The 20094-nt window shown below is 40.2% G+C and overlaps 1 protein-coding gene across 3 annotated transcripts in view; it reads left to right on the top strand.

Moving 5' to 3' along the window:
• Positions 1–94: 94 nt before the first annotated feature.
• mphosph8 (M-phase phosphoprotein 8) overlaps positions 95–20094 on the top strand; it is a 27987-nt gene continuing 7987 nt past the window's right edge. Inside the window, exons 1-9 of one of the 3 annotated variants that reach the window (XM_085383476.1) lie at positions 95–322; positions 3248–3409; positions 4050–5066; positions 5257–5353; positions 7147–7395; positions 7527–7649; positions 7972–8060; positions 10278–12504; positions 15086–20064. In XM_085383476.1, the coding sequence (XP_085239602.1) occupies positions 221–322; positions 3248–3409; positions 4050–5066; positions 5257–5353; positions 7147–7395; positions 7527–7649; positions 7972–8060; positions 10278–12504; positions 15086–16407 (5388 nt within the window). In that variant the 5' untranslated portion in view covers positions 95–220 and the 3' untranslated portion in view covers positions 16408–20064. The other 2 variants (XM_085383478.1, XM_085383477.1) reach the window with 2 other exon arrangements.

Raw genomic sequence — 20094 nt, forward strand, 5'->3', positions numbered from 1 at the left:
GTGTGATACGTTCGACGATTAAGAGCAGCATTTGAACGCCTCTCGTGACTGCGGGCGGTAACTGCCCTGCGTTCAGCGCAGCCCTCTCAGAGCTGCAGAGCTAGTGTAGTCTGTAGTACCACTAGGTACGGCAGCGTCCTACCTCTGTCAACACGGCGGCCTTTTCGAGTGCAAAACCCAAAACAGGCAGATTTTAGGAAACCAACACTACCACACAGCCATGGCGGCTGAAACCGACAAGGTAGAGCCCGCGGACAGCGAACAAGATGAGGAAGAAGACGTGTACGAAGTGGAAAAGATCATTGACATGCGGGTGGAAGAGGTAAAAATAGCTAAGTGCTACGCAGCCGCCTGGCTAGCTTTGCAAACATGGCTGGCATTTCTTTCAGTCCACTTTCACGAGGCATAGCCCACCAACAACGGTGGAAAGACCCTTTGTGTTAGCAGAATCGCGTTTCTGCGGTGCATTTACATGCACAAAATTGCTTGTGTGTTACTTTGTTACATGCGTTTTCTGGTTTTAGTCGTGGGTCGCTGTTCCTCCATACATAGCATCTTTTCCAAGCACAACTTGTCCCATGATGTCCGCTCGGCTCTCCCCTGCTGAGGCCAAGGACGGACCCGTTGCAGGCTTTCACATATTTTCATCGTATTTTGCTAGCTGCAGGGCTACATCGGCTAAATCCCCGAATAATGCAGGACTCGCAGCGTGTGAGAAGATTGGTGGGATTTGCTGTTTGTTAACACTGAATTTACTTATACCAGGTAATAATGGGTGAGCCCTGTGACCGCTGCATTTCTAACTGTATAAAGTAGCGGACAAACATGCTTTAGACCCGTGCACAAACACAGATGACCCCAGCAGCTAACATTAGCTACATTTGCTATCTTTCTTGCTTTTTACCTTTTCTTTTTAAGATTGCCGTGAAGCACATGTAATGTCCGTGGTATTAACTTTGGGTGGGGGGGGGGGGGGTTCCTTTGAGTATCAGGTCTCGTTACAAAGGTTAAATTGCACTCTTTTTAAAGACAGCTATAAATGAATTTGGTTGAATAGCACCAAAAGAAGGGAGAAATCAATATTCATAGTAGAGCAGCGAGACAGTACAGGCTTGATTACTGACCAGTAGAGCTGGGCGATATGAGATTTTTTCATATCACGATATGTTTTTTTCATTTCAGGCGATAACGATATCTATCACGATATAAGCCAAATAACTATATTTGTAAGATTTAAATGTGTTGTTGCTCACAAGTAAAATGTGAAATAATCAGCAGCTTGTTCTTATTTAAATATTTATTTCCCATAATAAGTTCAACAGGGTAGATGTACTTAAGGAACATGAGACTTTTTCAGATAAATAAAGGCAAATATTGCAAACTACACAAAAGGCAGCCGCTAAAGCGTTTAAGTTTCAAAACAGAACAAACGAAACAGACTAAATTGTCAATTCCACTTAGAAACAAAATATTAATTCTAAAAATAAATCTTAGTTTGTTTTACAGAAGAACAGACAAAACTGACTAACTTTTGTCAATATCAAATAAACTGAGAACTAAAAGGAAATTCTCAATCTCTCCTTGTTGTATAGCTTAGCTTTTCAAACAGTTTTAACAGTTACTTTAGTCTGACAAAAGCCGAATGACGAATTAGCGCTTCCAGTCAGAGACTGAGGCTACGTCCACACGTACACGGGTATTTTTGAAAACGGAGATTTTCCGTTTTCGTTTTAAAAATAATCCCGTCCACACATAAAGGCAGAAATGAAGGAAAACGCTGCTATGAACATGCCAAAGCAGCAGGTGGCGCTAGATTCCTAACCGTGCAGAAATGTTGGCCAATCAGAAGTCTAGAAGCCTCGGTGGGAAAAAGTAAACAAAGCTGGGGCATAGAAGCAGAACCGAGTCGTATGTGTGGAGGGACAGTAACTGTGTGTATATGTAAGCATTTAAACACTGCAGAGAGTAGAATTAACAGTAACAGTATTGTAGAAATTCATTTCACCGAAACAATAACGTGGCGCACAGTGTGACGCATGCACCAGTTTATTGTATTTCCAGACTTGCTTTCGGCACAATTTACAGTGCACGCTACTCTGTTTTTTGTCAGACTTGAAATAGCCGAAATACCTTCACACTACGGAACTTCTATGGCTCTTCCGTTCGACAATCTCTCCGGCGTTGGAACCATCATCCGTTTTCTCTTCGGTCACGCTCGGTTGATTTTTCTAGTCGGCACACTCATTTCCTCCATTACGCGCTGGCTCCATTACCCGCTGGCTGCTTCCCAAACAAACACACGTGCGGCTTGGCACTTGTGCTGTACGTAACAAGTCACGCGACGTGACGCTGCGGCTGTGATTGGTTCGGCTCTGCGCTACTTAATTTAGATTGGCTGACCTTTTTTTTTTTTTTTTTTAAGAGGACGAGAGCGGCGAGGTCTTTCGCGATAGCTTAATTTCTCTATCGAGTAAAAGTTATATCGCGATACATATCGTTATCGTTCTATCGCCCAGCTCTACTGACCAGTTGAGCTCGTGAATCAAATTCTGTGATGTGCACATTGATTGTTGAGGTAGAATGGGAGGTAATACTATCTCTACTAAGATATTTTCAACACCTTGCTTTTTACACTTTTTGCCGTTGGTCTTTGTGAACTCTGGAGTCTCTCTGGGCTGTACCACCTGCGAAGTAAACACATGCACAGGAAGTTAAGCTGTGGTCCTTCTGAGCAGTGCGGAGTGCCCAGTGGGAGCTTCTGCACCTTTTAGATGCTTTAACTTCATATGTGTACAGTCTGATGCAGCGCTGTCAACATCTCCCTGGAAAGATTGAAAATATTCACACTCTCCTCTGCTTTTTACAGGATTTTGCATCTCTCTTGCTCACGTTCAGTCACTCTTAATACACAAAAGTCAGCTGTGAAACTAACAGTTTTTTACAACTCTTACACTTTTTGTTTTGCACACTTTCTTTCAGCAAGTTCTCACTGCAACTTTAAATGTTTTGCCTGTGTCTCCTCAGTAAACCTTTTGATATTAGAACTTTAAAGACAGACAGCATCATTCAAAATACCATAATTAACACTAACTAACTAACAGGGCCTGTCAGCCGTGTTTGCTTGTCTCAGCTGTCATGTGGAAGTCTTCTGTTTTCTATAGATCCTGTTGGCTCGTGATCTCACTGTCAGGTCAGGTCAGTGGGGCAGGTCATGCTAAGCGCTACATCTTCGCTTTCTTGTTCTCAGGGTGAAGTGCTGTACAGAGTTCGCTGGAAGAACTACTGCTCTGACGATGACACATGGGAACCAGAGGCCCATTTGGAAGACTGTCGCGAAGTCCTCTTGGCTTTTAAGAAGTCACAGGCTGAAGCTAAGGCCAAGAAAGAGGCAGAAACCAAGAAATGTGTGGTAAGTCTGATCTTTCAAGCAATGAGGCATGGGCATTATTTACAGGGGAATGAGGCATTGTAACCACCGCCAACACATCAAGCAGCAAATAAAAGTTTTTGCACGCCCCTACTATGTGGGACTTGGTTGGTCTTGGTGCACAGATGTAGCTTTACGCATGTTGAACCCAAAGTTACGCTCTTGGGTTTAGGTATAGTGTTTATGAAGCGCCATAAACGCTATACCTAAAGTTATCGATCTGTCTTCTGTGTCCGGGCCGGGTGAGGTTTCCCGTGTTGGTATAGTTATTCTTTTAAATGTCGCAAGAAAACATCTTTGTTTCTAAGCCAGAAGCAAACTGCCTGTAACTTTGGCTTTAAAGCCTTTTTAATATAAGTAATCTGATCTTTCCTTTCTTGATTATAGAACTAATGCACAACAGATGAACTTAAAACAAATTTTGTCTGTTATTAAGATTATTATCGATGTTATTTTCCCACCTGTCTGGACATCGTTTTGAAAATGAAGGGGCAAAATGTTGTTGGCAGTATTATTGACCTCTAATTACTTATGACAAACTATTATAGAGCCTTAAGTCAGAAGGTCAAAAAGTAATATCTATTACCAAAATGTGATATTTCCCCTCCCGTTCTCTCTTTAGAAACCTCTGCCTCCAAAGAGTGACGTGTTTGATGCTGACTCGGAAAGTGACAGCGACAAAGACCGACCAACGGAGGCACCTGTCAAGAAGAAAAAGAAGAAGAAAGTCCGGGAAGAGGAGGAGGAGGAGGAAGAAGAATCGCATCTTAAGGAAAAAAGGAAAAAGAAGAAGGACAAGCGGAAAGAAGAGTTTAGGCCCCTACCGGCACCAGAAACCGATGAGGAAGAAGGCAGAGCCCCAACCCCAAGCTCTCCACCCAAGGAGAGAAAGACTGAATCAAAAAAACGTGTGGTTGAATCGGAAGAGGATGACCCTGTTCCCTCCAAGAAACACAGGAAGGAAAGAGGAAAAGAGGGAGGGAAGCATAAAAAAGAAAAGGGCGACGATGGGAGGAAAAAGAAGGGGAAGAAAGAGAGGAAGATCGAAACCTCTGAAGACGAGGCCGCTGCTCCGCTGGAAGATGACGTGAGCGAAGGCCCGTCAGAGTCCCAAATGGACGATTCCGCATCAACTGAGACTTTAACAAAATCGGTGGAAAAAGCCAGTTTGGACGACAAGTCCAGACAAAAAAAGGGGAAGTGGGAAGTAAAGCTGCAGGGTATAAAGGACCTTATCCACGACAAAAAGAACAAAAAGACAGATTCTGCTCAGAAAGAAAGCAGCCTCCAAAAACTGAAGAGTCATAGCTCTAAAGCAAAAGAGGATACTGCGCTACAATCAGACTCCAGTGACAACTCCACCCTACATAAGAAAGCAAAGAGCAAAGGGCAGGAGAGCGCGTCTGCACCACCCAAAGTCCCATCTACATCGTCCTCGTCGTCCTCGTCCTCTGTTACAGCTGTTGGTGTCACCAAGAGTAAGGAGGAGGAAGTTACCAAGGACGAGATATTGGGACAGAAGGACACCACAGGTTCAACTAATCTTTTCGAAAAGTTCCTGTTAAACTGCGAGGCCAAGGATCGCGCCCCCCGCAGGAATCAACCCACCACAGAGAAGAGCAGCAGCAAACCCACAAAGGTGTATACTTTATTTCTATTTTAACTTTGTCATCCAGTATTTCATAAATGGAACCAAAAAACACAACGTGATCTTTCAGATGATGTTCTTTGCTATTTTAAACAGGATATGCAGCTCAGAGGTTTTCCTCTAAAAAAGAAATGCAGCGTGTTAACAGTTTGTTGTTGTTGTGTTTTGTCCCAACACTTAGGTATTGGGAAAAATTGAGAAGATTCCCAAAACAACCAAAGAGTCTCCTGTTCAGAAACAAGAGCCGGAGAAGACGGAGAGGCCCAAGCAATCAGATGGTATGCATGAAACTTGAACTTGAATCAGATTAACACAATGTGGCTTCAGACCAATCCCGCTGGGCATAAAGGACCTTATCCATGACAGGAAAAAATACTAGTTGCTATACGGTCTCCAAAAATTGACCTTAAAGGGCCAAGGAGGTTACTGCCCTACAATAAAACTCTAATAACAGCTCTGTCTTCCAGAGGCCTGTGAGGGTTTAACCCAAATAGATGGTTAATTTTTATACCAGGGTATAAAATACCACCATATACCAATCAGTCAGTTCTCCAGAAAACGGTGTCACCATTCCTGCGAGATCGCTGAGACCCCAGTGCACGGATAGTAATCATAGTCTAAAACTTTGTAAGAGCACCTAAAGCGTTTGTCTTTCTGGAATAAAAACTGTAATCTGTCAGATTCTCCCACAGCTGTGATACTCTGTTAAGTTACAAAGTCAGCATTTTTGCTAGCTTTTTTTTTCTCCTGCCTTCAAATAAGCTAAACTTTATCAATATAGTAGCTCCAGTCTTTTCAGGTCTTTGTGACCAAAGCACCTTCAAACAGCGCTTTTAACACTAAACTGCTCCCTTCAAACACACCTCTTATTTATCTACAGCAGCTGTGTTGCTTTCAGTCTCTATTCTGTGTCTCACCTCTTGATATTTTCTAATATTATGTTTTTATCCTTCCTTTGTAAAACCAGCCGCTCTGCTATCAGCAGGCTAATTCGATGCTTGTCATTGGTCCTGTGGTGCCAGCAGCTTCACTTTTATGTGAACATGCTTATAGCCATATTGGGAATCCCCATCGAGTTGATAAGCATCTTCGAGTGAATTCTTAGTGGGATTGCTGATCTTTCTGTTAGTGAAGCCAGATGAGGAAAATAGATCCTGAATATGTTAAACTTGCTTCATAGTACATGCCCCAGATGAGAGCAGATCACAGAAATGTAAACCTAGAGCTCTAATAGACTATGGTGTGTGAAAACAAAGTCTACATGTCTTTGCATCTTTAACCCCTTCCTGCCCGAGTGTTTTATGCCAGGGTGTAGTTTGCCTTTTAATGAACACAAAGAACTGTGCTGTATAAATGGTTATCATAGAAAAAGGGTTTAAATTAGCAGCATTTTGTTATTAAAAAGTATCATCCAGCACCTCCTTGTATTGTAAAAAGATTTAAAGTAAATGTAACAGATTGCTGCATGTCAGGAGCATAACGTGCAGCATTAGAAACGTCTTTTCTTTAAAAATCAGATGTGTTGGTCAAATATTTGATCTGTCAAACAATCAAAAGTTATTATTTTATTTATTATTGTGTATTTTATATAGTTCGTCTGCTGACCAGCTCTAATTCAGAAGACAAAATGTGTCAGGAATGTGTGTCGCAGTGATTGACAGGAATCTCAGGACTTGGTGACGATCAGAGTAATCACAAATAGCTTAAAAATAGCTATGTTTAGCTCATTCATTATTAGTATTTTTAATTAAACGTGACAGACTGTAGTTCTTTGTTAGCAAACTTGCATAAAACCAGGAACTGCAACAAGAGCATTTGAGTGTGTGTACACAAACGCGCACACTCTCCATGTTTGCACGTTTTTATTCTTTAAATTGACATGTATGGGCTTCCCTGAGATTTCAAACCTTTTTTTCTTCTATTCCAACATATGGCCAGGGTTATAAGTGAGTATTAGGTCTACTCCTAATAGGAACAATAAAAGAACAAGCTGGTTTTTTTTGATGTCTTAGATTTTTATGACACGTTGTTCAAAAAGTATTTTTATCTTGTCTGCCACCCTCAATGTCAGTTTCGCGACCAGTTCAGAGTTATGGCTTCAGCCTGGACACCGAGGAGCGGGAAGAGGAATCTGTGGCGAAATCGAAGCCTGGAGATGATACCCGGGAGCGTAGGGATAAGACAGATGAACCACAGCGGCAAAGCTGGGAGCGGAGAACCCCTTCTGATGACAGGAGAAAGAAAAGGGAGGACAGTGAGCCTAGACTCTTTATGGCATGTGATGATACCCAGGACCCACCAGAGGGCACTGACAAATCTGGTATGTTTCTGATTGGCTAAACAAATGCCTCCAAATATGACATTCACACTTCACTTGTCAAATGCATTGATTTTAGATTTATTTTCTGAGTGAAATCCCAGTTGATGATCTCTGCATTGTGTGTTTTACAGACAAGGGCCAGGCCACTTTGAGTCTAGGAATGGACCTTAATCTGGACTGGATGACTCTGGATGATTTCCAGAAACATCTTAACGGAGAGGATGAGATCTTGTCAGGTCCACCTTTGTCACCAAGTGAGTGTTTCCTGATGACTATCTTGGTATTTAGAAGACTTTTTGCTTTTAGTTGCAACAAGCCATGAGAAAACCACAACTTGTTTACCATCCAAATTATTCGTTCTGAGTGCAGTTTACCAAAAACATGGAGAAAAACGGTTTTATGTCCGTGACTGTAATAAAAAGAATTCTGTGTCCACAGTAGGTCACATCATTTTTAAGGAGGATCTATGAGATTTGAATAAATAGGCATTTAAAAGAAAGAAAAATTAAATGAGCGTGAGATCTTTAAATGTCCACTTTCTCTAAACTTCATTTGTTCCTCACCTGTTTTTGCCAGATGAGTTGCGAGATGCTGTAAAAAGTGGAGATTACATGGCTGTAAAACTGGCACTTAATTCCAAAGAGGACTACAATCTGGACCAAGAGGTATGTTCTAATAAACATTACCCAGCTGTCTGTTTTATTTCCTCGCTAGTTTCTGCCCTACTTCAATATATTTTTGATTTTTATATATCTCAAGACTCTGAGCACTCAAATCTAAGACACAAACACATTTTAAAGAATTCACAGCTTGCACCTTGGTTGGCCCCAAGAGTGAGTGTGTGCGTGTGTGTTTTGAAGGGATTGCATTGTTATTAAAAATATATATGAATTCAGTTGGTGACTATGGTCTATCACGCTATGTCTGTCACATATGACACTTATAGACATTAATATTTTCCCCTATAGTTCCCCCAGTTACAAATGCATAATTAGCATTGCATCAGAATTACATTTGGTTTTACGAAAGAAGAACCATTGTTTTAAATAAATGGAAAATGGAAAACATTAGGCATAACCATCGTTAAAAGCATATTTGACACTTTAAACAGTGTTTAACATATAAACTAATATTAGCTTTGTTGAGCAGTCTTTACCCTTCTTACAAAAATATCAAAAAGATGTTTATTATGACATAAAACTGCTACTTATAAACTAACAATTTTCCCTGTCTGTTACAATAATGAGTTTGTATCCGATATTTCAAATGTTTTAGTAAATCAGCAGTAAAAGAAAATATTGTTGAGAAAACGTGAAAAAAATAGCTTATCCCAACGCGTCTGAAGCATCCTAATGAGACAACTATACGTCGCTTTTAGATGGAAGAACAATTTTGTTTTTCGTGTTGTGCTCCAAGTAATCTTTTCTTCAAGATGCGCATCCAAAGACTTTACTTTTTACTGTCCACCAATGATCCAACTCCTTGAGATGTTTTCTTGAACTCCAAGCACCTTCTGCAACAAAGCCAGGTAAGGATGTGGTCTCAAAAGCTGTTAAACATAAATATGACTTGTTAGAAATGCTAGTGTAATACTATAAAGTATAATATAAAAGTTTTCTTATATAGCAGAGCCTACACTGTTGTAATTAGTAGGGTTTTAAAGCTGAATTATACTTGTGTAGCTTTGAGTTACAGAGCCATGTTATGTACTTTCAGACTGAACTACAGTATTACAGTAGAAAGAATATGGCAGAGGTGGATGTGATTAAATTAACTCTTATTCCTGGGTATTTTCAGCAAGTTCAGGAGCATTTTTATTTAATTTACCATCTTAATTCAAGGCTCAGTAGGACAGAGAGCCATTATAAGTGTATATAAATTATTGTTATTGTTAATGAAGTTGTATTTTATGTGGTTAAAATCTCGATGCATGCAATCCTATCTACCACCACCCTGCACTATTTTGAATTCTAAAATGGATCTTTAAATTTGTGCTAACTTAGACCTAACAGTCATTAATTGCTATGTAAATTGTAATGTGTGCACCTTAGAGACTGTGATATCATTTTACATTGCAGTGAACAAGCCAGTGATTGAAGACATGAAGCGCTTGGACAAGATGAACTCTTTGAATCAGGTACATAATGTATGCTTTCAGAATATGTATCATCATCATTACCATAACACAATATGCACAGCATGCACCTGTAGCCACCGTTTATTACATTTTCTTTTAAATCAAACATTTGAAAGCATAAATGACAAAATTCACAGTGACTGTTATTATGTGAATGGCTGGACATGGTATTAACATATTTTACATGAAGCCATGATGTGTTATATTACGAGTGAGCTCTGTAAAAATACTGGTATGCCCAGCAAAAATTTATCTTTAATTATTTGTTTATTCCAAACCAGGGATGTAGGTCTAGTGTCAGTGCACATTCTGTTTTCTTCATGTAGCATTTCATCAAACACCCCATTACTACATATACTTGGTTAGATATTTATGATGTCGAAACGCTGCTTGATCCAATAAAGCCATTAACTATACTTGAATGGGTCACATGTGGTTTTTGTACGTGAGACTTGAGGTGTCAGGAGGGAGTTTTGTTACTAAACCTTGGGCCATCATATTGACTCGTTTGAATGGGCCTGGATCTTGGTTGGGGGCATTGCCGTGGTGCTGATGTGCTAAAACAGGAGTAAAAAAAATATATGAATGATTAAAAAAATGTCAGAACCATTTATCTACCAAAATTAAAAACAAATTTAAGCATCCCCTTCTACATTTTTTCCAAGAGTCTGTGTTTCAAATTTACCAAAATTATTCATGGGATCTGATTTGGCTCTGAGTCTTACATATACTTGTTCTTTTACAGGCGAGTACTATTGGTGAGAAGAAGTCATTTGAAGGAGAGAGGAACTTGATTGAAGAGAGAAGTTCGAGTGATGCTCTTAGATTGACTTCTAACACTGAAAGTGCAAGAAACGAAGCAGGCACTGCAAAAGAAAATATCCCACAAGATTTGGATGATCAAAAAAATGATAAGGATATTACTGAATCAGAAAACGCAGCATTCGGTTCACCTACCAAGCAGAAAAGTCGAGGAAAGGAAGACCAAAAGGATGGAGAAGACAACAAGACGTCAGATGACACAATGGGTGGTTTGTCAAGTAAAATTAGTTTGAATTTTGATCATTCGGATCAAGTGCTGTCAAATAAACAAAACCCCCTAAAGCAAACAAATGACTCAGGCGACGAGCCAGGAGATGTAGGGGGAGGTATTACAGATATGGTTCTATCTGCATCAAGTACGAAAGAAATGGTTAAAAGATTACGGCGCTACACAAAAACTGTGGAAAAGAGAGAACCAACAAGATCAAGTCTAAGGACTTGTAAGAAATTGCATCAAATGACACCTTGCGTATTGGATGAAGAGAAGAAAGAGTCATGCAAGAAACACTTCTGTTTATACTGCAAAATGGCTTTCACTCAACTTGCAAAGCATTTGGAAAGGAAACATGCGGAGGAAACGGATGTTGCCCATGCAATACACTTTCCAAAAGGCTCCAAAGTCAGACAGACATTGCTTGATCAAATTCGCAATAGAGGAGATTATGAACATAATTGCCAAGTTCTTAAAAGTGGCGAGGGGGAAATTGTGACCAAGAAACAGGTCAAGAAACCCAGCATATCAGTTCGTGACTTCTTACCTTGTCAACATTGTTTTGCATTTTATCGCAAAACTGATTTATGGAGACACGAAAGGTCATGTAAAGCTAGAAAAGGAGACGATAAATCTACTGAGAAAACAAAAAGAACGAGAGGTCACAGTGCTGCCTCCCGGCTGCTTCCAATGTCAGAGTTCTTAACTGGAGGCTGTGAGGAAATCATCCACATCATGCATCAAGATGACATCTCGAGGCATATCAGAAACGACCCGCTTATTTGTAAATATGGCAATGCATTGTCTGTTAAATATGAGCATGACAAGTCTCAGTTTGCTTACATTGCACAAAAAATGAGGGAACTGGGTAGATTTGTGCTTGCCGTAAATGAGCTGGACAGGAGTGTAAAGTACTTGCATGAAATATGTCTGCCATCCCGATTTGAATTAGCTGTTCAAGGGGTCAAAAGGATTAGTGGATTTGACCCCAGTTCCAGTAAGTTTAAAAGCATTTCCCTTGTCACGAAGATTGGATACTCTTTGAAACGAGCTGCAGAAATTGCGTTTGGTGAGAGTCGCATGACGGAGGACAGTGAATCAGAAAGCGAAGTGAAAAAATTCATACAACTTCTTGATACAAAATGGAATGAGTGTTTTTCTCGCAAAACACTTGCCTCCTCTCTAAAGCAAGAAGTCAAAAAAGTGGAAGTGGACAAATCAACTGTGACAGAAGACTTGATGAAACTTCACAGGTTTATCACAGAGGAAGGAGACGAAACAAGAAAGGAGCTGAAAGAAAGTCCTAGTTTGTCAACGTGGAAAAAGCTCAGTGAAGCAACTTTAGCTGATGTCTGTCTGTTCAACAGAGGAAGGGTAGGAAATATTGGTAGACTGCTTTTGCAAACTTACATTCAGAGAAAGAGCAAAGGAATATTTGTGCCCTCTGCAGATCAAATAAGGAAAAGCACAAAATTGGAGCTAGAACTTGGTTCCGCTTTGACCAGGTTGGAATTAGAAGGTCAGTATGGAAGGAACATGCTGGTTCTTTTAACAGAACGCATGGTTTTGTCTATTGACTTGCTTGTTGAAAATAGAGAACGAGCGGGTGTGTCAAAAACAAACCCATACCTTTTTGCACGGACTGAAGGTCCATCCTTCATCCGAGCGTTGGATTGTTTCCGACGGGTTGCAATGGAATGTGGAGTTAAAAACCCAGAAGCACTTCTTTCCTCGTCATTAAGAGAGCAAATTGCCAGCTCCTGGCAGTTAATGAGCCTTAATGAATATGAACTGGATCAAGTGGCCAACTTGTTGGGAAAGAGCAGCCAGGAGTGTTACAGACTCTTAAAAAACGCATCCCAGCTAGAAGAAGTGAGCAAACAGCTGCTCAAGATGGATCGAACGCTGCCATCACTTCCAGACAGCAGTGCAAAAGATGGTAAGTACCTTTTTGTTCTATCAAAATATAGCTGATAGCTGCTCTCTGAGTCAATTTACTTTGTTCTTGACCTTTGTACAGGGTGGGCCATTTATATGGATACACCGTAATAACATGGGAATGGTTGGTGATATTAAAGTCCTGTTTGTGGCACATTAGTATATGTGAGGGGGCAAACTCCTCAAGATGGGTGGTGACCATGGTGGCCATTTAGAAGTCGGCCATCTTGGATACAACTTTTGTTTTTTCAATAGGAAGAGGGCCATGTGACTAGGGATGGGTATCGTTTAGGTTTTATCCGATACCGGTGCCAAATCGGTACTTTTGAAACGGTGCCGGTGCTTAAACGGTGCTCGAACCGGTGCTTAAAGAATGGAGAACACAAAATTGGTCCAAAAACCTCTCATGTTCAGCTGTTTGTTTGTTTTTTTGTAAAAAGATAACAATGTTAGCCTTTTCTGCAGCTATGGGGCATATATGGTATCACTCTTGGCTGGAAGCAGTGCTTAAACAATGGAAAAAAAACACAAACTTTGTCCAAAAACCTCTCATGTTCAGCTGTTTCCCACTTTTTCTTTGGTCATTTTAGCCTTTTTGTCCAGGGTGAAGGGAGTATCTGCCATCAAACAAGAGGGCAGCCGCATGTAGCTATGATGATGTTTGCTAGTTCACCTTACATGCATTAATGTAATAACGTGGTTAGCCTACTCAACGTAAATTACACTCGAACAACATTAAGCTACTCACGCAGAGAAGAACGGCTGCTGCTGCATCATCATCCTCATCATTTCTGCTACACTGGTAGGGCTAGGGGCCAGGACTCTATTCTTCGGGTTTTTGGGGGCTGTTGCTCCGGGTCCGATAACTGGCAACCCACCCAACGTGCACAGTGTGAGGTCTCACAGCAAGCTATCAAATACGGCGCATTTCTCGGCTTTTAAAAAAAACGCTATGCGTCGCCAGGTGTTTCATCGGATTTGAGGTGCTACCTCCTTTGACAGTATCACAGTATCAGCTTAAAGCACTTGTTGCAGGCTGCTGAGTTTGCATATTTTGCTGTGAAGTACAGCCAGACTTTTGACCGCTTCGCCTTGGACATTTTTAATCTGTAGCTCTGCTCTAACTGAACGTACGTACCTGGCCCCGCCTACTATCCTGGGAAACGTAAAATGATTGGCTAGAAGTGTATCACAGCTCAGGAAAAAAAAGCACCGAAATAAAGCACCGAAATGTGCGCTGCTTTTCGGTCTGGTTACTACCGTTTATGTCAGAACCGGTGCCATCATGGCACCGGACACCGGTACCCATCCCTACATGTGACACATCAAACTTGTTGGTAATGTCACAAGAAAAACAATGGTGTGCTTGGTTTATACGTAACTTTATTCTTTCATGAGTTATTTACAAGTTTCTGACCACTTATAAAATGTGTTCAATGTGCTGCCCATTGTGTTGGATTGTCATTGCAACCCTCTTCTCCCACTCTTCACACACTGATAGCAACACCGCAGGAGAAATGCCAGCACAGGCATCCAGTATCTGTAGTTTCAGGTGCTGCACATCTCGTATCTTCACACCATAGACAATTGCCTTCAGATGACCCCAAAGATAAAAGTCTAAGGGGGTCAGATCGGGAGACCTTGGGGGCCATTCAACTGGCCCACGACGACCAATCCCCTTTCCAGGAAACTGTTCATCTAGGAATGCTCGGACCTGGCACCCATAATGTGGTGGTGCACCATCTTGCTGGAAGAACTCAGGGAACGTGCCAGCTTCAGTGCATAAAGAGGGAAACACATGTAGCAATTTCAAATATCCAGTGGCCTTGAGGTTTCCATTGATGAAGAATGGACCCACTATCGTTGTACCCCATATACCACACCAAACCATCTCTTTTGTTGTTCCAACAGTCTTGGAGGGATCCATCCACTGTGGGTTAGTGTCAGACCAATAGCGGTGGTTTTGTTTGTTAACTTCACCATTCACGAAACTTAGCAAGCAGTTTGCTAACTGTAGCATGGAAGATGGGTGGTCTCGTAGGGTGTCTTGCATTGAAATCTGCTGCAATGACCCGGTTACTGCGTTCACCAGATATCAACACAGTTTCGATCCGCTCCTCACGTGTTAACCTCTTCGACATGTCAATGGCTGTGAACAAAGAGAAACTTGTAAACAACTCATGAAAGAATAAAGTTACGTTGAAACCAAGCACACCATTGTTTTTCTTGTGACATTACCAATAAGTTTGATGTGTCACATGGCCCTCTTCCTATTGAAAAAACAAAAGTTGTATCCAAGATGGCCGACTTCTAAATGGCCACCATGGTCACCACCCATCTTGAGGAGTTTGCACCCTCACATATACTAATGTGCCACAAACAAGACTTTAATATCAGCAACCATTCCCATGTTATTACGGTGTATCCATATAAATGGCCCACCCTGTACTCTATTACAAGGTCTTGATCAGAAAATTTACCAGGTTCAATAAAGCAAAAACAAAAAAATTAAAACTGCATTCTAAATTGGATAAAGATTTTATCTCTTGCGTAGCAGTGATTCTCAATATTTGTCATTTTAGGAACTGCACAGAAGCCTGCTTTAAAAAGAAGACCTTGGAGTGAGAATGAGCAGGCTGCAGTGAAACGTTACTTGAGTGAATTTATCACAAGGATGAAGGTTCCGGGCAAAAAGGAGTGCAATGCTTGCATAGCTGCTGAGCCAGATCTCGGAGGAAGATCTTGGACAGACGTTAAAAACTATGTACACAACACACTACAGACAATGCGTAGGAGAAATAACATACAGACGTCTGAGGGGAACCTTAATGTTTTGAATCCAAAGAGATCAAAAGCTGGAGTCCAAACCACAAAGACAACTTTGGAAGACACAAGCACTGTGTGTACTATGACAACAGTCGACCCAGATAACTTGAGAGAAAGTTCAAATTGTTGCATGACAATGCCGCCGCCGCCACCAGCAACCAACTTGGGAGATGCATCACCATTCTGCCAAGAGATTACTTCAAGTTACGCATCCTTGTGCTCATCTAGTACAGATATGGTCCATACAAGTCAACCATTGATTTCTACTTTCACACCATTGAATGCTACTGATACGCAAGTTGTTCCTACATTTACTCCACACAACACTACAAATGCCCTAATGCCTCCTCCATACACTTCAGAAAACAGCAGAATTATGCCATTGTCTCCTTCATATACACAGAATGCTACAAACATGCCACCTCCGTCTGTGTATGTACCACAGGACACTACAACGTCACAAATGATTCCTTCGTTTACCTCCCTTAATACTCCAAGTACCTCAATGGTTCCTACATTCACACAGTTAAATACTGTAAGTTCTCCAATGGTCAATCCATTCTCAACACTTAATGATGGAAGTAGGCCTATTATGTCTTCGTTTACACCTCTAAACCATTCAAGTTCACCACCTTACCCCTTAAGCCCATCGAGGGGCCCTGCAGCTGCACAGGTTGTCCCAACAATCCACGGACCCAGTCTTTCTGACAGAAGTCCGGTGGTATCTGAAAATGCGCCTATGTCTTCTGCAGGAAAACAAATCAATCCAGCTGTCAAGCCTCAAAAAAGAAACAAAAGGTTGTGGAGTGAGGAAGAACAGGCAGCAGTGAGGCGACAGCTTGGAGACTTCTCTAAGCTGGTAAAAGTGCCGGGCAAAAAGGACTGCGATGCGTGTTTAGCTGCTGAACCTGCCTTAAGCAGCAGAACATGGAGGGAGGTCAAATATTTTGTACATAATTCTATTCAGTCACTCAAAAGAAGAGGTCATACTGTTGCATCCAAACAAAGTGGAGGACAAGATCCAGAGACTCATAATTCAAACTCTGAGTGGGATGGTCCTGTTTATCTGTCCCTGTAAACGTTATTTGACATGCAGTATAACCACACGTTATCAGCAAGGTCTTAGATGTGAGAGGGACATCACTTTACCTCAATTTGTATAAGGTATAAAAATGAAACTGATGGAAATTAGTGTAACATACCATCGTAGCCACAAGACATTTATAGGCAGCCCTTTTATTCTTCAAATTAAAGACCCCAGAGTATCCCGGATCACGTTCAAGTATAAATTAAGCAATCAATTGCACAAATATACACTAAATGGGTGGAATTAGGGATGTTTGTACTGTAGCTTTGGCTTACAAGAAAATAAGCTTAGAATGCATATACTATCTAACACTGTCAGGTTGTCTCTAGGAAATATTCTAATTGAGTTTTGTGATCGTTTAGCAGACTTGAACCTCATTTTTGCCTGTAATGTTTCACTAGTGAAATCATTTTTGGGTGACAAGTAGTGCCACCCAAATATGCTTTCCCACACTGTAGTTGTAAAAATGATAACACCAAGAGTTGTTTGGAAATCCCACCTCCACTGTGGACAGGGCAGCCCATTTTAGAGCAAAGATGGCCTCTGGGCATTTACAGGGGGATTTTTACTTGTCTTTGACATGTACTTTATGCATCCGTCTTACTGCCTGTATCAATTTTAGTAGCATTTTTTAATGTGTTTTGGTGATTAGAAATCAAAAGCCTACCAGCAACCTTTGCAGTGAAACCGTCCAGCGTGATAGATTTACTTTGCCGTTTACCCAAACAAGCCCAGGTGTACTATATTCCTGCTTTAGCCAGTAGCATATATTGTAGATAGCTTGCAGCAGTAATAATATACCTTCCTTGCTGATAATAGAGAATTAGGAGCTGTGTGTATCTATAGCTGAAATATCAAAAGCACTTTCTTTCTTTAAAGATCCACTTAATACTTATCTATTATTATACTTTGTTATCTTTATCTTTAACAATCTGCCTAAAAGGTGTGTTGTATTTTTGTATACCCATACAGTGACTGTGTATAGCATTTTAGCATTTAATTGTATTTAGTGTACTCTAATTTTAGTTAAAATACACTACATTTGACTCATTTACATTACTTTATAGTATGTTTTTATTTTCTAGATGTTTATAACATTAATATCCAGTTGCCAAGAACAAATTGCCTTATGGCTGGGTTGCTGTCGTTCCCACTGGCTTCCACTTTGTCATAATACCTGCAGAAGCAGCATGCCTAGGTGCTCGTTTTTGCACACCTGTGGCCGTGGAAGTGATTGGAATATTTGGATGGGTAACTGAATACTTTTGGCAATATACTGTATGCATAATTGTCTAGCAGACATTAGACAGAGGATGAGGATGTTCGTTTCTGTTTACGGTTTCTAAGTATATTTCGCATTTCATTTTAAGGAGGAATTTGTGGCTTGGTTAGTTCAGCCCAGAGTGATGGATACAGGTTTGGAGACTGACTAAACAAAGTGATCACATTTTAGTTAAAAAATGAGTGAAGCACTTCCTCACGTTCAGTGTGTTGCTTCTTTCAGACTGGACATTCAACAAGAGTTGTGGTGTTGATGATCTGTTATTTAGGTCAGTCAACTTTGTAGATGCCATAGTCAGGACATTTGCAAAGAAAATGTAATCTTGAGTCATTTTTACCAGTAAATATTCAAAGGTTGGCCATTCTTGTATTTTGCTCGTTTGTGTTGTTGTGTTTGCACATCTCTGTTGCTTGTGGGGCTCGCACACAAGAATTTCACTCGCATGTGCTGTGCCAGTGTGCCTGCACATGTGATGTGACAATAAAAAGTGATTTGATTTGATTTGATTTGACTGGACAGCATTGCTGCTTTCATTCACATTTAAAAGCTTTTCTGTTAAGATCAATAGTAGCTGTAGTGAACCTGTTTTTAAGAAATCAGTGTTCGCCCTTTCATACCAAAGCTATTAGTGTTGGACACACATAAGACTGACTGCAATAGATTACACAGCCAGGTTAGATAGCACATTGCCATGTGATTTTCATCACGTCTTTCCTGTGTTGTTGCCGCCTTGTTAAAAAGGGTACATCTGTGTTACAGTGTATACCAGTAGTTACATATACAGCTGTATTTGGAAGATGAATCTGTGAATGGTATTGATGGTAATGATACAAATGATTGTTCAGGCACTACCATTGTTGTTTAATGTTGCAAAACTAATGTTTTTCCCTGCGTAGAAGTTACATTGTTTTTATTGCTGTTGTATAAGCACTTTATGTATTAGTCTTCATGTTGCCTTCAGTTAATACTTCATATCAAAAATCTGCTTGTACAATAAAATGCTTCTTGGCTTAAAATTTTTAAACTGGTGACAAGTGTTAAATGATTTCCCTTGATTTCCCGTTTGTTGGGTGAAGGTTTGCAGCTGTATTGATTTGATAAACCTGACTATTTTATACTCATGCTAACAGTAAAATTATACTTGGTCACATATTTTGATGTTTAAAGTGGCCGTGCAAACATGTTACACATGTTCAATATCTGAAATCGATATGTCAGCAAAGTAACTATTGCTAAACAGCATTAAAATAGCTGAAACTCCAGGAAATCTCAAGGTGCATGCATTTGTCATAAACCACGTAATAAAATGCTGATTTGATGATAAAATTACCAAAAAAAACCAATGTCAGAACAAGTAAGCCTCACAAGCCAGTTACACTTGTACACATTTCAGTGCCTGACTTTAGGTCGTTGTAGATGTGTGTGGTTGTAGCAGCAGACGAACCCAGATATGGGTCAAAAGAATCTATACTCTGTGCAAAAGTAATGGTATAAAAATGCAAAACATTTCATCGCCCAAAGCAGTGCGATGACAAGTCGACGTATTCCTAGAATCTCAAGGCTACTTTGGTAAACAGGCTGTATTAAGTGTTTTCTAAATACATTTTTTATAGTAAATATTGATTATTATTGTTGTCATGCAGATATGTAAATGTAGTATTTTTTTTTATTGTTTAGTTTTTTAATATTGAGACTATATAAGTACATTAAAAAAAAAAATCTATTTCTAACCCATATTTTTGTGAAGATGTTCAAGTAAATATATCACAACGTAATACTATATTAGCTTCAGTTTTGCACAAGGAGGTATTGATATTAAACTTGCAAACTGATAAGCAGGTTATTAATCATCTTCAAAAGCTGCCTGTTGAGCAGTTAGTCTTCTGTAAGTAAAATTGTAAACAATCATATCTATGGTACTTCTCAAGACAGCAAGATAGACATGACCACTGTAACGTCATCCATTGTTTAAGGTGGTCGCGTTAGTCATCAAAAAGAATGCAGGTTTAAGATACAACTGTGTTAGGTTTTGTTTTCAGATTAAAGAAAACAAGCCGGTGTTATATACAGTTTGTGGTGTATGGTAAATATCTAACTAAAACTATATTGACTGGCTGCACTGGTTAGTATCTAAATTGGGATTGGTAAGTATTTAGCAGGGATATCACCATAACTTTATTATTATACGAATAATGATTTCATTGTGTTTGCAAATGGGGCATTGTACAAGGAGCTTCTCTTCACAGTGTTGTGTACAAATCATGCCCAGAAAACTGCACATGGTAATTCACTTTTTAGGCATTTCTATACAGTGCAATGGACTCCACTGCAGGTCTGTAAAAAGCTTATTGTTTTACAGCCTTTGTTTTAGTTCTGTGTCTATCTGTTTGTGTGCA

The sequence above is a fragment of the Rhamphochromis longiceps genome, linkage group LG16 (assembly GCF_057381845.1).
Source record: "Rhamphochromis longiceps isolate RC_006_pf linkage group LG16, R_longiceps_female_GT1.1, whole genome shotgun sequence".
Taxonomy (NCBI): Eukaryota; Metazoa; Chordata; class Actinopteri; order Cichliformes; family Cichlidae; genus Rhamphochromis; species Rhamphochromis longiceps.